This window comes from Podarcis liolepis, assembly GCF_965112155.1.
Source record: "Podarcis liolepis genome assembly, chromosome: 1".
NCBI classification, from domain to species: Eukaryota; Metazoa; Chordata; class Lepidosauria; order Squamata; family Lacertidae; genus Podarcis; species Podarcis liolepis.
Genome location: NC_139554.1, coordinates 60,546,059 through 60,563,760, shown reverse-complemented (window position 1 = coordinate 60,563,760; position 17,702 = coordinate 60,546,059). Strand labels below are relative to the sequence as shown.

Genomic DNA, 17,702 nt, shown 5'->3' with positions numbered 1-17,702 from the left:
ATAGACAAAAATGAAATTATAAGCAATACACTTTGATTCATAAAAAGTTTTGAAATATGCTTTCATTAAAAATAGAACTACAATCTGAAAGCACTTACTACCCTGTATATACCACATATAGTATCTTCCTATGAGTGCTGTTCCAAAACCCCTTGAAGTAGAAGCAAAGGTATTCACTAAATTCAACAGGTACCATAGTAAATCTGCAGCATACAATAACAATGCTGGGGGGGTTTCTTGTGCTGTGGGAAAAGAATGCCTTTAGATTAATGAAGAAGAGTTTTGATTTGATATCCCGCTTTATCACTACCCTAAGGAGTCTCAAAGCGGCTAACAATCTCCTTTCCCTTCCTCCCCCACAACAAACACTCTGTGAGGTGAGTGAGGCTGAGAGACTTCAGAGAAGTGTGACTAGCCCAAGGTGCATGTGGAGGAGCGGGGAATCGAACCCGGTTCACCAGATTGCGAGTCCACCGCTCTTAACCACTACACTACGCTGGCTCTCCCTGTGTTCCAAAAAGGTATGAATTTTAAACTCTACTGAAATTAAAGTCTTGACCCAGGCTTAAAATTACCTCATTCTACAATCAATTACACCCTAAATTTCTTGTGTTAGTATGTAAATGGTAACAAGTTTCAAACTGTTCATACCAGGCATAGGCAAACTCGGCCCTCTAGACGTTTTGGCGGTCAGGGATGGTGGGAGTTGTAGTCCCAAAACATCTGGAGGGCCAAGTTTACCTATGCCTGGTTTATACAGTTTCTTGCTTTCTTCAGACATCTAGCAAGACAATCCATTTTCCTTGCATAGTTCCAGGAAAGACTTGAAAGGTTCACCCATCACTACGAATCAAGTCTTGATATGGGGAAGAAAGCATCTCTAGTCATTCTCCTAATTGTGCAAACCTCACATAATATGTAGCTACTTTCCCTAGACTAATCAAAATCCATGGAGTGATAAACCAATTTATATCTAATCAATTTCACAACTTTTTTGTCAAGGAATTATATGAATAAACTGTAGTTATGCACTCAAATAAATTTTCTGCTTGGGCAAAACTTCCAACTAATTTTGAGTAATGATCAACAGAATCAACAGAATTTTGACCAGACAAGTCAAATTTCACAGTGGAATTTCACACATGGTAGATCAGAAAGCATGAACATACCACCATTAATGTCAGCCATACAATAGTGTCTGAACTGAAACACCACACAGAGCCTACTAGATATTATAACTAGTTAGAAGTGTTACCAGACTCTCTGAACACCATATAGTTTTTTTGTTCAGGGCATGGATAAAAAGGAAGGCAAACATTTAAAGCAATATTACACTTCCAGAGCAGGTACTATTGTGACTCCAGTTGTCACTTACAGTTCCCAGCTAACACTATACCAGCAACTCATCAATCAGGCCCATCGTGACCGTTGAGTCTGGTGGCGCAAGGCACCAGAGCGCTGGGTTCTTAGGGGCGCAGAGCATTGGAGTCTGGGGCCAAGCGTTTGAGTCTGGGGCAGAGCTGAGTTCACCCCCAAACTTGCGCAGAGCCGCCCACAGCAGAAGAGCTCTGCATTCTTAGGGGCGTCAGGCACCCTCTGCTGAAACCACTGCGCTCCCCAGCTGTGGGGAGGAATGGCGCGAGCCGTCAATGCGTCCCCTTCCCTGCTCTGCCTTCCCTGCTTTCCCTTGCCATCCATGTCCCACCCTGGAAGCTGGAGATTCTGTGCTGCGATTGGGTGTTAGTGTATTGGATGCGGCAAAGGCTGTTGTTGATTGGCTCAGTCTGTGTCAGTTGGGCGTTTGTTTTGCTGCTGCCTGCGGGGGTCAATGTGTGCCTCTTAATAAGGAGTAATAAAGAGGTGGGTTTGTCTGAGAAGAAATGCCAGTTAAACAACTATTACATAGGTAAATAGCCCCTTTGGGGGCAAAGCACTAGAAAGGGTGGCAACAGTCCAGGTTCAGGCTTGCTTGCTTGGAGGCAACTTGGATATGTTCTAGTCTGGCTTCAGGGCTGGCCATGCCACTGAACCTGCTTTAGTAGCCATGGTTGATGACAGTTGTTGGGAGAAAGATAGGTGGAATGTGACCCTGCTTGTTCCCCTTGATTGACTGTTTTCAGTACCATGGTATCCTTTTGGAGCATCTCAGGGAGGTGGGGGTTGGGAACCCTGTGCTTCATTGGCTCTGCTCCTACCTCCAGGGCCATTTCCAGAAAGTAGTTATGTAGGCTGAGCACCGTGGGAGTTGTCCTGTTGTGCTCAGAAGGGTTTCATCTTGTTCACTAAAGCAGCGGGTGGCAGTGGCAGTCTAAATTACCAATATCTGAAAAGGGTTGTGATTTTTTGCTGGGTGGGTGGAGGGAAATAGTTTATTGTTATGAAAAAGTGACCCTCCAAAATTAATAATTTGGAAATGAGTCACTAGGTGCAGACCAGTACTCTAGCAGTTTTTACTTCTGGGTATAGATAGTCCTATAGTCCTTTAAATATCTCCACAATACTCTGCTGATGATGGAATCACAGATCATGATGGTAATACAGTATACAAATACAGTAATCAAAATTTATTTGCTTAACCCATCAATCACCTAAATGGCACCACCTGACCTTAGTACGCCACTGAGTATGGCACACTCCTGATTTCTCTTTGGGAGAGGGCAAAAGTGTGTGTCACCACCTCTTCCTGCAGGTTTATTGTTCAACAACTCAACTTTTTTTCGGGGGGCGCCAGGCAGAACTTTGCACCATGGCGCTGCATGTGCTAAGGATGGCCCTGTCATCAATTATCTACAGCCCATCCTTGACAATTATATTTACCTGTCATAGCCTCAAGTTGTAGGCCTGTCTCTGCTTATAGACAGCACACTAATCTAAAACAGCTGCTCATCAGCAATGATGAGCCAGATAACAAAGATACAGAGAGACCATACCCTGCAACAAACTCAGATGCCAACTCTGACAACATTATTAAAGGTAAAGGGACCCCTGACCATTAGGTCCCGTCGCGGACGACTCTGGCGTTGCGGCGCTCATCTCGCTTTATTGGCCGAGGGAGCCAGCATACAGCTTCTGGGTCATGTGGCCAGCATGACTAAGTCGCTTCTAGCAAACCAGAGCAGCACACGGAAATGCCGTTTACCTCCCCGCCGGAGCGGTACCTATTTATCTACTTGCACTTGACATGCTTTCGAACTGCTAGGTTGGCAGGACCTAATATCAACCACAATAAGAAAATTATTGCTCGTGTTCCAACATCTGCTCATGTTCCAACATCTTCTAGAAATTCTCTTTTGCTTTCCACATGCAACAAACAGTTAAATCGCTATGTGAAAAAATAAATGGGCACAAATCTAACATCAGAAATGGCACCATTCAAAACCCATTTTGGTCTGAAAGACATTTTCGAAAAGAGCTGGATCTGGCTTGATAGTTTTATACTGTACTTTTTCTTTTACCATTTATTGATAGCCACATACAATACAATGTGAGCAGTTATATTTCTTCAGAAGAAAGAGAAATTTGTATAAATGCCAAATAAAAAATGGTGACAGAAAAGCTATTAAGTTCAATTATCTCTATGCACTATAAATAATAACAGCAATAACATGCATGCTGTCCAAAAATAACATTTGAATTGAAGAAGCTGTTTCTTAAATAAAACATTCCACTGATAAATCTATACTTCTCCAGAATGAAATGGACTAGCCTAAATGGTACATCATGAAAATAATCTACTATACCCTATCTACAAATTTTCTTTTTGCTTCCAATATGTATTTCACATATTGAGACTGTAAACCTTGAGGAAATAATAAGTAACACAAACAAAACAAGCCAAAATTAAGATAGACAGGTTGTTTGGAATGATTCACATATTTCCCTCTAGCAATTCAGTCACACAATTCCCAACTGTGAGGCATGGCCCTGTATTGCAGTGCCTCTGATATGAACATAGGGAATCAGAAATGTACATGGAGTTGCATGCACATAGGACCTTATCTGTTCTCTTTTTTATGAGTACAGGAATGCTAATAAGATCCCTGAGCATATCTGTGGAACTTTTTCTCAAAGGAAAGAACAAAAAGAATATGTGTGCACAGAATCTGGAATGTGTTCATGTTACACACAAATACTTTAGACTTTAAGGGGTAATGTATTCCCGCCCCCCAACACAGTAGCTTTAGGTGTCATATACTGATTCTTTAAGTAAATAAATAAAAACTGCACTAAAACTAGGAGCCACAAATGCTAACACAAAACTACTAAATGTCTTGCTACCAATCCATTAGGCTGGATTCTTGTGAGAATTGTAAGCAGCAAAAGAAAATGCATTAGTACTGTTAGGTTACCTTTTGCATTACAGCTGGTGGAAGACTTACTAGAGTGCTGTGTCACGATGTATCAGGTGTGCATAACAATACAAAAACCAGTGCCATATACATTCAATTGGATATTTTTTTTAAAAGGTCATGAGAATGAGTTTGCGGACTCTTGCAGAAGAATTTAAGAAAACAGAGGAATTTTTATTGGATTTGCAATTACATTTCACACTCAGTGCTCTTCCCCTAAAATAGTAACAGCTGCTTCTGTGAAAGAGAGTAACAACTTTGGATACAGCTAATGAGTTTCTGAAAATTTCATTCTTGTTGCATTATTGCAGCCTACTACTATGCCTACGTAAAGAACGGAATAGCAGAATAAAACCGCCACATGCAAGACATTTAATACTTTAATAAAAGTGCTTACCTAGAAGAGTTTATTTGCTTTTTTCTGCTGTAGGATGAGAACACCTTTGGGTCTGTAATTATGCACATACCTAGTTCCAGTGTTGAGGAAGTCAGGCTTTAGACTACTTTAAAAAAATGTTTTAGGATGCCTTATACATTTTCCCACTTAAATGCTTATTCAGCTCTTCTTTTAAAAAGCAAAGAATTCACTGCTCTGAGTAGGGAGACGGGAAGTGGCTTTGGGGTTCTCAAAAGGACCGACAGTCAGGACCCTGTACAGTCCGCTGGGGAGAGGAAAGGGATAAATGAGGGCTGCTAAAGAAGGTGTCTAAAAGATATTTTTGTTAAAATTATATAATTTAGTTTTGCTTGGTAAATAAAATCGCACAGACGTCATTAAAAATGAATGCCAAATACTTGCAGTTACATTATATATTAATATTATTTTTATTCATTATTATTATCATTATCATTATCAGAAGGTAAAATTAAAATTCTTTGGTTTTCCAAAAGCAGTTTATCTGCTTCTTCAACAAACTTAGATCACCAAGCTAAATGTTGTCCAGTAATAGATTTGAATTCCTTACATGCAAAAACATACTTTTAAAGTCCTTCACCAAATTAATTTGCAAAAATTAAGTTTCAGCCCCTAAAATGGTCTATGATCTACCTGTTTTCAGCAGAAGCAATCTGTGCAGACTATTTTTGGAATTTGAAAGTTGAAAAATTCAGTGTGCCCTAAACAGGAAGGTTGTATGCAACCTGAAGGCTGAATAGAGTCAAATGCACATGCTGAGTTGAATTAAGGCCACTTTATTTAAGTTTAAACCAATGAAAACACCTGCAGAGGGAAACAACTATCAGTTGGGAGCAAACTCTAATTTAAGGTAAAACTGCAGCCATTAAGCAACCAAACCCCTGTGTAGCATTCACGCGAGCTATCCGCCCCGCCCCCCCAACCAGTCATCCAAGCTTCGGCAAGACCTGGCAGGGAGAGGGGTAGGCAGGCAAAGGGGTTGCAAAACATGAGCCAAACACTAGTAAGCTGCCACCACCTCTTTTTCCGGGAACAGTCCCCAGAAGGGATCCAAGGAGGAGGATCACCTTTCCTTATTTACTGGACTGCCCCACTCTATGACACTTTACCGTGACACAGACAGAAAGCCAACAGGTAAACTGGTAGGTTATTACGGGGTCAGGCACTGGTTCAGCTTCCCAGCAAAAGGCACAAAATACAAGAAAGGCAAAAGTCCTTTTCCAAATTTATTGAAAAAAGGTCATTCAGAAAGTAAAAGCTTGCACTACACCCTGTCTGAAGGAAATGAAGGTAAGGCTGTACCAGCTAACACTTTCCGTGGGCTATGCTGTGAAGGTGTGTAGGTAGGTAGGTATCACACAGGCACACAACTGCCCAAGGCCCCATAGGTGGATGGCCAATCCCATCCCAGGACTCCACCACACAGATTGCAAGCCTCAGGGCCAGCCCATCACCCTGACAGGTGCCTAAACAGGTCACCTGGCTGAAACTCCATTGTTCCCTCTTTCTGCACCAAACCACCACAAAGGGGATACATCTCTACTTAGTAACGCTTTTCCCCAACTGAGAACAGTGGATAAATACATACCCACAATGAATTTCTTAAATTACACTGCAGTCTTAGGTGAATTATAATCAATTGCATTCTGACAAAACACAAAGGACTCAATTAGAAAATTTCGGTCTTTTCCAAATTAGAGAAAATGTACATACTTGAAACGAAGAAAAGCCTTTATTGTGTGATCAGGTTGAGACAAACTGAGAACATATCAGTTTGAATAAATAGCCCTTTCCCACTATACAAAGACAGTTCACAAAAGCATGAAAGGGTTTTAATACCCACTATTGGATCTGTACTGAAAATGCAATTATATAAAGCTTTCAGATGTCTTTGTAGCTCCAGGGAGAACTTTGGCAAATCACTGTTTATTTTTTCACAGACCATTTGTTAAAATTGTGCCAGGTCAGTCTACACTTGCTCTACTCTCCATATGAAACTCATTCTTTTATAGATATGAGAATCTAGAGATTTCTTTATTGCCTACCAAATACAATCTAGCGAATTCATATAACAGATGCAACAGGGAAATGAAGGTTAGAAGCAATTCACTGTAGCACAAAAGCACACCAAAATACACTTGAATGATGAGCTATAAAATTAATCTCTAAAGACAGATGTAGTTCTTCAAAAATGAAAAGTCAATAGTAAAAAAATATTTAGGAATAAAAATAGACTGCATGTACATGAAAGTTCTGATACAACAGAAACACACACACACAAAAACACACACACACACACACACACACACACACACACACGTGTGTATATATTTATATATAATACTTTAAGGATGCCCCTTGTGAAAAGTTCTGAAGAAAGCTTAGTTACCAAGGGTCAAGGAGTAAAAGTCATAATATAAATTGGTAACTGTTAGAAAGCAGTAGGCCGGAATAAAGAAGCAAGCTTTTGCAGTGGATGGAAGCCATTATGTCTCTCAAACTTATTCTCATAAATCCTGAATACACATTGCAGAGAGGTTGGTCAGATCAGGAAAGGGCTGGGAGGGAATTCAGAGGAGCTGCTTGTTGATGACCCTGGAGAGGCCAAGTGGGTTGGGATGGGCTGTGTTTGGACCTCGGGGCAGGGGGAGCAAAGTTACAGATGAGGAGTTCTATCCCAGAGACGGTCTCAGTGCTGTCACCTCCCAGCATTCCTCTTCAACCCCTCCTACATCACCCGGGTACACTGCACCAGCCTCACTGGCTTAAGAAAAGTAGGGAAGGCAATACACAATTTCAGCTTTACAGTACATGCAATCCCCAGAACATAATCCCCGTGTAAGTTGTGAGTCATCTGTACATATTTGTAATCCTGAATCGATCCAAGGTTGGAATATATCCAATTCTGGAGGGAAGACAAATGGCAATGCAACTAAAGGAATGCGTATTGAAGGGTAAAAATGGATGATTACCAGAGAAGTTGAAGGAAGTCAAAATTTGTATTTTGTTAAAATTAGGTAAAATTTGGATAAAATTGTATGATTATATTTAAAACTAATAAAAATGTATGATAAAAAAGGAATATATCCAATTCTGCTGCGCACCTTAATCCTATCCCTTGAAGACACAATTTTTTATGTTTATTTTTTTGTTCCATACCAAGCCCCTAATTATTCTCTAAGACCTTGCCCTATGGATTGTATATATTCACAACATGACAAATTCTGGAATAATCACTCACATATTGTTTTTTGTATTGACCATATTTTCAGGTGAAAAGAGAGGCAGCCCTTTAAAATGCTAATTTTATTTCAGAAACAGTGCCTTTCACTGCCCCAAAACAAAAGAAATAAAACTTAAAAGTTCTCCATGCCTTCCTAAGACAACCGTTAGGAGTTATCTTCTCAGGTACTGGCAAGAACAATGTTTTCTCAAATTCTAGGGGAATTATTTGTCTTCCTAATCTTCCAACAAACCACCTGCAGATATTAGTTTAAAACACTAATGCTCTCCTAAGACTTCTCATTACTGCTTTTTACTGATAGATTAAAAAAAACTGACTTTTATGTCTAAAGCTATTGTATTTGTTTCCTATTGTTCAATTCTTCTTTAAGAATTAAGCAAATATTAATTCTCAACAATTAACAAGCAAAATTATTCCCTTAATGGCTATTCAAACAAAATCTTAGGTCAGTTTTACAGTACATGCAAATAAATAATCACATGACATATACTCCATGTGCCAACCACCTCCATCACAAATGAAAAAGGCTTCTGTACCCCACACCAGGACCTGGTACCCCATAACATATTCCTCTGCTCCTGTTCTCTACTGGAGGGTGGGATGAGAAGCAGCAGCAGAAACTGACTCAGCCCAAGCACTCTCTTCCCCATCTTCCCTGACAGTAAATTTAGCATTTACGAAGAAGAGAAATAACCTGTGTATATACTGCAGAACCATGTAATGAGGTGTCACCACTATAGAAAAGTCTAAACAATTGGATTTTAAATTATTACCTTTTTCTATAAACATAGGAAAACTTTCCCCCCGCTCTCAGAAAACATTTCTTCAACTTTCAAGGATGTATTTTCCCTTAAGGAATAAATCTATTGCCTTCATACAACATGAAGAATATTTCATTGCTTCCAAATGAACACCATTAGATATTAATAAAGTCTCATGGTGCTACTGCGATCATATTAAGAGCTTACCTGTACATGAGAAATCATCAACGCGGATATATCCTGGGACACAATCACAGCGATATGATCCAGGCAGGTTAACACACACTGTGTTGGCATGACAATAATGCATCTTAGCAGCACACTCATCAATATCTGAGGGGGGAAAAACACCCCATGAGATTGCAATCAGCTGCACAGTTGCACATCTTCAGCAATAGAACACTGAAATATGAAAGAACTATATAAAAATATCCAACATATATCCACAAAAAGCAGAACATTTACAATTCTGCCATTAACATTGTGGGCATTCCTCCTGACCACCACTCCTAAAAGTAATTACTCATCAATTGGAGTATTCCAAAATTGTGAAGAGTTAAAGAGAAAGGTTAAATTAGTCAATTACAAATTAGACATGTATTCTTTCAGCACATTGATTTCAATAAAAGGCCTGTGAACTTATTTCCTCAAGAAGTTGATATTTAACATCACCTTTTATAAGGTTGGCCTACTTTGGAGGACAGCCTTGGGGACAAGTATCCTGAGTAATAACCTGAGTTAGTACAATTAGTACTTTTTATGTTTCTGCAAACTACTTCTCCATTTTTAATGAATAATCCCTTTCAGAACATGATTGGAGGAAATGTAGCTCACGTGTGCTGGGGAAACCCTTTCTCACTATGGCCCTAGCTCTATTCTGTCAGAGGAGAGATTACTTTCTGTATCATAGAGGTGGCCTCTTGCTAGATCCATCCAGTCAAGCTGTGAAAGCATTGTGACCCAAGACACTTATGAAGGCAGATGGCGCTTTCTTGATACACCTGGTTATATGCGTAGGTAGAATAGAGACACCAAAACAATGCAGCTAGAACCCAAGCCAGCTCTCTAATCAAGCTTCAAAACCTTCAAACTGCCTCCTCCTTCAGTTCCTTTTGACACACAGTAGATTCAGACAAAACTATCAAAGAGCTTCTGTCCCAGTTCCAATCTGGGTGGATGCACATGATTCACATGCTAGATACTCATCACTCCCCATTAAGCACTTACCTATTCACCATTCACAATACAAAATCCCAGAAAGTTTTATGGTACACAACAAAACAAAGTGCCTGTAACAGTACAGTATCATTCTGAGTTGTCAAATAAATTTCACTTACATCAAAATATGAGACAACCTTTAAGAATCCTCATCAGACAAAATGTTGTCTGGATTGATTCTTATATCAGCTGAAGGACTCTAGAAAAAAATCCAAGGGGAGTTTTACTTATCCCTCTTATCAGTCATAAGCCCTACGTCTCATTCCAAATATAATAGGTTTTGCAGCAAACAAAATACAAAGTCTCCCTTTTCTTAATTATATGCACACGTGACCTCATTCAAATTACTGAAGAAGATAAAGTTGCCAAAGTTGGGAGTAGGTATGATATAGTCTAAAAATGCAGAGCATTGTTACAATTATGGGAAAAATTCTATTATTCACAGGTGTTTTTCTTCTTCTCTTGGATCCCTTTCCCATAGGTGCCTTAAAGCATATTGTGGGTAGACCAGCTCTTACTATTCTCCTTTGATCTGCTCACCCCATCAGGGACAAAACTGTTATGTGCAAGGTGCACCATCTGCCTCCGTTTTATTTCAGTTACACTTGGGGCAGGTTTGGACAGGTGGCGATGAAGCTTAAGAACCCCTGCATTAAGATTTACCTAAAGGCAATATTTGGGATGCAGATGGCTTTTGCTTTAAAAATGAGTTTATTGTCCAGCTGTGCTTGATCTTCCTGGTACATAAACTGCATTTGCATGAGTCATTTTGGTTTTACATTTCTTATTATTCCAGTATCGGTGTTAAGGAAATACTGTTCTGTTACATACCTTTTTCTAGTTGGTTAGAGTGAATACAGATATCCCTGAAAGTCTGACAGAGTTCATGTGAGTCTGAATAGGTAAAACAAGGACAACAGAACTAGCTTCATTGTTCATTGTTCTTTGTTCTACTACATGTCAGTAGAAATGATGAAAGGGGCTTTGCCTCCATGCTGATGCAATCCTGTATTTGTGTGCTGAGTGCCAAGTAGACCAGCTGTCATGAGCACTACTATCCTAGAGACATCAATACAGTAAGTAGGAAGCTTGAGCAACTAACGAAATCACTTTGCACTGGTCACCAAGCAGCTGTCAACTGACAGGGACTTTTGATCAGTGAGTGGTCTGGACTGAATCTGAAATGATGGCTTGAAGGCAAAAGATGGGATACAAATACCTTGAGCGATCAAGTCCCCTTGCTTTTGCTATTTCTGAATGATAATCCCCTTGAAAAATGGGGGGACTGTCAAAGCCTGAAAGACAAATGGCAAGGAAAAAGAGTCACTCTCTTTATCAAACCATAGTGCTCTGCAGCCATACGAGGCCCACTTGCCTTTAAGTACAGGCTTATTAACACTCCTCTGCTTGCTATCTTTTGAAAAACAATGCAGGCTTTTATTTCATTCCTTTGAAAAGGTTTGTTTAATCATGTATAATACTGAATTATAAATGTAAAGGAAGAGAGATAGGAAGTATGTCAGAACTAGTAAGATATCCATCTAAAAATTAACCTGACAAGGTTCCATGTTTGTCTGAAGCTTCAACAATGAATTTGAAAGACATGAGTCATGTCAGTAAAAAGGGGGGAGTGCTGAAAAAACATTGAATGTTACAGATTTAACTAGCATTTTCTTTTAGTAAAAAAGGGAAAGTTTCTTAGTTTATTTTTATTCATAAAATATTCACATACCATTACTCATTAAAAATATTAGTGAAGTTTACATTAAACTTTTGATAGCAATAAGGGTAAAAATCTACAGCTTTGAATAGTTTCTGTGTGGCATTGTTTTCCTTTAATTATGTACACCTCTGATTTCAAACGAGGTCCACTGCCATGGGAGCATGTATGACACTGTCTTCTAGCTCCTTGCAGTTGCTAACTCCCATCTCAGGTTCCTTGCTTTCCTCCCTACAGGAATGGGACAGGAAGAGCTACAGGCAAATTTACAGGCTGCTTAAAGGTAAAAAATGGTGGTCCATAAAAGTAGGCTTTTGTCAATATATAGGCTTTTTTGCCCGCTGGATTTTGGTGACATAGTCCAGGCTAGCATCAGACAGCACCATTCTATCCAAGCCACTGCAGCATCCTGGGATGGGGAAGAGCAAGGCAGGTATATCAGTGAAGTGCACACAAACAAGCAGGAGCCCCGGATTGGCTCTGCTGGTGCCACTGCACCAACCTCCCACTTTCCATTCTGGTATGCAGCAATGACTCAGCCGGAAGGAGGTCACGTGAGTAGCACAACCCCACCATACTGTGGGGCAGAATGAGATGCAGACAAATACAGTGAATGGCTAGTACTAACGGTGACAACCTGCTGAAGCAATTCTTCCACTGAGCTGCAGATGCCCATTCTTTAAAAAAATTGTGCAGAATCTGAAGCATGGTTACTATAATGCAAGTTCCATTGACCATGGCAAGGAAGTATTGGGCTAAATGGAATACAAAGGTATAAATCAATGTTTCCCAAACATGGGTCTCCAGCTGTTTTGGGACTACAACTCCCATCATCCCTAGCCAGCAGGACCAGTGGTCAGGGGTTATGGGAACAATTGTGCAAAAACAGTGGTCTAAATCCATGTGCTGCTTGGATCTAAAATTTTCAGCTTCAATTCTTCACACATTCTTCTCCTTCATCATCATGCCCTTTCAATGGTATTTTATCACTGGCTCTTTGGGTGAACCATTTCCAGGTCAGAGAAACAGGTCAGTTTCCTAAAAAGTAAGGGGAAATGTCTGTGCGTGTTATGGAGCGAATGCCTACGGATGGTGGGGGGATCTGCTGCAGTCGTGAGCAGAGAATCCATGGTTCCCCTTCCTTCCCTCCTCCATGGCTCTCTTTGAAACAGCAAAGTGGGAGAAGAGCCACTGAGTGGAGAGGAGAGAGGGACAGAGACCCTGCTTGCTTTAAAGGAGCAAAGCGGGAGAGGAGAGGAGCCGCTTACACTCGTGTAAGCGGCTCCTGTCCTGTTGGCTCCTTTAAAGCAAGCAGGGTCTCTGTCCCTCTCTCCTCCCCACTCAGCTGGCTGAATAGCAGCAAAGTTTTTCAGCGAGCTGGGGAGGAGGGAGAGAAGCAGAACCTGCTTGCTTTAAAGGAGCAAAGCAGGAGAGGAGAGCCGCCTTCTCCTCTCTGCATTATTAACAGCATCCTTCTCCACCCACCCCACGCGTGTTCCTTGTCCCTTGAGTGCTTTTCCTTCCCTCCCCACTTAAAACGTGGTTACAAAGCACGGATCCACATGGATCCTCAGGATTTTTGCATTGGGCTACCCCAAACTCACCGTCAGATCACATGTCTGTGGCCACAGCATGAACCACAAAAATCATACATCCACTGTTTCGTTTAGAATATTTTTTTTCTTGTTTTCCTCCTCTAAAAACTATGTGCATGTTATGGTCGGGTGCGTGTTATAGAGCGAAAAATACGGTAGTTACGACAGTCCGAGCACTAGTAATCTCTACAATGGATTACTGCAGTGCACTTTATATAGAGATTGGCTGGTTTGGAATGGGGTTCACCAACCAAGCATCTGGGTGCCATGATGCCTGCAAAGTCCCTCATCATATAACCCACTTTAAAACAGCTGCATTAGTTGCTAGTTCTTTTCCAAGTCCAGTTCAATGCACTCACAATAGTGTTTAAAGCCCTAAACAACTTAGGCCCCAAATATCTGAAAGACCATCTTCTTCCAACTCAGGTGTTAATATCAGCTCTCGACGTTTATCTTCTGTTTATCAAGATCAGGGCTTCAAGTGTGGTGGCACCAGCGCTTTGGAACGCACTTCCCATGAACATGAGGCAGGCATCTATTTGGGTGCTTGCTTGAAACTGAGCTCTTTAAACAGGCTTTCCAAGAGGGGTGATCCAGCTATGTTGATATATTAATCTGACTCGCTGTTTTTTGGTGTGTGTTTTTAATAAATGTTGTGAATGTAATTTAATTGTTGATTTTAGGTTGTATAGAATTGGTTTCCAAATAAATAAATAAAAGTATAACTTTTAAAACAAACATCATTTCCTTTCCCCTAATACTTTCTGCTAGTAAAATAATTTTGCTAAGATATGTTCAGATCAAAGAATGTAAAGTAATGGTTGCTATTTCATTTATCTGTAAAAATACACAAGTTTAAATGCCCAGGAATTTTTTTAAAAAAACTGCAACATTGTAACAGCACTATCCATAAACCACAATGTGGTACACATCACTTTGGCTATAATGGAACTCAAATTGTGATTCATGTGAGTAGATTGCTTGTCGCATTTGAAATATTAGAGCTTGTCTTCTGGTGGTCTTTTGAGGTGATAAAAATACATGATTTATGTCTTTCCCTGCAATGGTGATGTAGTTTGCTTTTCTTATAAAAAATGTTCTACTTATGGTCTTTAAAATGAAACTTGACACAGCATAATGATCCTTCACATATCACTAACTTCCATCTGCATAAGCTAGTTTGCTGTAAAGACAAGGAGTCACTGGGGCTAAAGCTTTTCAGTGAGAATCACTGCATCATAGTACATAGCTTAGTATGGCATAGTAGATGACGGCATTCATCTGATGTGGAGGTACTTCATTAATATTTGCATTCTGGCAGCTTTCATTCTCTTGACATTTTGTTCTTTACTGCAACAATAACTGGAAACCAGCCATCCAAAGAGAGCTATATTCCCCATGCATCTGAAATACTATAAGGCCAATTCAAACAACCATGTTTATCGCAGGATAACTGAATGAAATGGCTATCATGTCTCTGCTGTCCCAGACAGCCTTATCAGCACATCAATGAAAGTATGCTTATCAAGTGTTCAGCTTATCATTTGATAGCTATCACTCACACAAACCTGACCTTCCCATAAAAAAAGGAAGCAGATGTTAACAGAAATAGAAAGACAATACTGGAGCATCAGTATTCAGTGTTGCATGCTGGCATAGCTCCACTGATCTATTGGGAAGCTCATACTGTCTGTTAATTTCTTTCATCTTGTCAAATATCAATAAAAAGAGCCATTACAGAAGGCAATGAGTGTTGAACACTGCAGGTACCCAAAACACCACCTTTCAGTTCCAGCAACAGCTAAGTCACTTGAAGTACAGTGGTGCCTTGCAAGACGAAATTAATCCGTTCTGCGAGTCTCTTCGTCTTGCGTTTTTTTCATCTTGCGAAGCACGGCTATTAGCGGCTTAGCGGCTATTAACGGCTTAAAGAAAAAGGAAACAAACTCACAAGAACTCGCAAGACGTTTCGTCTTGCGAAGCAAGCCCATAGAGAAATTCGTCTTGCGGAACGACTCAAAAAACGGAAAACTCTTTTGTCTTGCGTGTTCTTCGTCTTGCGAGGCATTCGTCTTGCGAGGTACCACTGACCTAGGTGCTTCAGCCGAAGGCTTCTTCCTTCTTGCCAGTTATCACCTAATGCCCTTCTAAGAATCTGAAATTCTCGGTTGCCCAGGCAGCACTTCAATAAGCAGAGCACTGTGCTTTCACAGCCAAACCATGGTCTCTACTTCCCAATCATGGATGCTTCCCATTTCCCTTTCAGACTCCTTGACTGTGACATCAGCTCAGTATCAGTTGCTGTATCTGGGATGGCCTTCCTGATTACCGACTGTGGCCATCATCTTCACAATTCTCTACCTTATTAGCTGCCATGGGGCTTGCATGGGGCTTTAAATCACCCGAGGCTTCAGGTCTACCACTCATCACCTGATAGTAGAGCCAAAGCCTGATTTTCCCTTGCCAGTGAACAATTGGGAGTACAGTTTAAGGTTCCTGATTACGCATTGACAGCTTTGTCTTTACCTGCCCCACACCAGATGTCACAGGTGTTGGGAAGGTGAGCATGCTTTGAGGAAAATCTGAATCACTGATGGGTGAAGGATGGCCTGCAGGTTAGTGGTTTCCCACCCCACCCCTGCCCTGGTCCCTTTGTCTCCTAAGACCCACCCGTCAGGTAACCAAAGATACCTCTTTTCTGAAAGGAACTGTACACATACTCTGAATACTCTGCTCAAAGAGGTTAAAGGTAAATAGTTAAGTAAGATTATCTCTCTTTTATTATATTGAAGTCCATGTGCATGATTCTTTCTTTTCCTAAAGAAACTTTGGATATACTTTGACATTTGAGTTCTTTGGTCAGAAAGGACATTTCTCCGGAATTTGTCATTAAAATATTCCCCATGCACTAAGACCATATAGTCATTAAGCTATTGATCACGTTCTAAAGATCCTTCCCAAGCTTCTTTAGGTTTTGTAACTTTGGGAAAGTAAATCTAAATTTCATTCTCCCCCCCCCCGCCCCCCAGGGCTAGGCTTGAGGGAAGATCTATGTCAGTAAGGCTTAGAACATCTTCACCCAACTTGCTGAACAGTTTAGGGGTTTTCAGTCATTTCAACCAAACCAGTATAGTACTTTTCAGGGGAACCCTTACAAAATGGAGGTACACCAATAAGGAAAGACTTCCCATAATGATCTGTCACAATTACAAATTGCACAGGAAAGAAAAGAAAACTGGCTGCTCTGACAGTTAGAGGACCTCTTCTTGCAACGGACAGGTGGAAGTTCTGCTCTAGCTATAAGGCTGCATAGGAGCTTTATTTCAGGCACTGGGAAATTTCTGTACGGCTAGTACCGCAGTACTGCCTCAAAATGCAATTTCCGTGAGAAAATTAAAATATCCACTTGACTGAGAGAGAGAAATCTTACACAAAGCCCAGAAATGACATATTATTGGCAGGATGTAAGACAGAGTCCCAGGGTCTGGGAAAATAGCATGCTTAGAAATTGAGCTAAAACAACCACCAAGAATTACAGAAGCAAAGGGGCAGGGCTTTTAAAGGAAAGAAGACAGAGCAGGCATAAGGGAAGAAGTGGTGCGGCAAAGATTAAGAGAGACTGGAGGTGGGGGGAAATCTCACATTAGTCTTATGGATAAGAAAGATTTCTGTTATCAGAAAAATTAAAAAGAATAAACTGTGGAGATGAAGCAAGTGTAGTCCAGTTCAGCAGAACAAGGAAGCAGGAGGCTGAATTTCATATGTGTGGCACGTTAAGTCAAATCTGAAGTTGAAGCTCTTTGCTTATTCAATATTTATGTATGAACACCTCTTTCTTTAAAAGGCTCTTAGCAATAGACAGAGATATACAAAATCAAGTAATTAACATTTGTTGGAATTCAGCTATTTAAAAAATATCAAGAAATAAATATACACTTCACATTCTCAACAGAAAGGAGATTTTCTTAACCCAGAGTGAATAGCTGCAGAATTTTGATAAATGCATTAATGGAAAACATGCCACTTTTACTTAAACTAGGATACTTGATAATATATTCATAAGGCATCTGAAACAAATTATTTTTCAAACACATTTAGAATTTGCATATATGATAATGCTTTTAGTAAACAGAGTGTGTAAACAATATGAAAACCTTAGAACAGGGTATTTAAGAAGAGCAGTTTTTGCCTTATGGCAGAATCTCACTCTGACTCATACATTCTACATCAACAAGGGATGTGGTTGCTTCTCTCTTTGGCTGCCCTTCCTGCTTTCCCAAATCCTTTAACACAAACATCACCCACTTGCCCTTTCCTGCCCCCACTGCTGCTGGTCCCTCCTACAAACATGGCAAGCCTCAGATCATTGAAGCAGACAGTGGGGGAGAAGAAGAAGGAGC

At 40.4% G+C, this 17,702-nt stretch overlaps 1 protein-coding gene across 4 annotated transcripts in view; it reads right to left on the bottom strand.

Annotated features, from left to right (window-relative positions):
- NELL1 (neural EGFL like 1) overlaps nt 1-17,702 on the bottom strand; it is a 373,450-nt gene that overhangs the window by 148,630 nt on the left and 207,118 nt on the right. For 3 of the 4 annotated variants that reach the window (XM_083463722.1, XM_083463725.1, XM_083463724.1), the window contains exon 13: nt 8,977-9,102. The exons of the other annotated variant lie outside the window; for it this stretch is intronic. In XM_083463722.1, the coding sequence (XP_083319848.1) occupies nt 8,977-9,102 (126 nt within the window). The remainder of the gene's footprint in view (nt 1-8,976; nt 9,103-17,702) is intronic. 4 annotated transcript variants of the gene reach the window in all.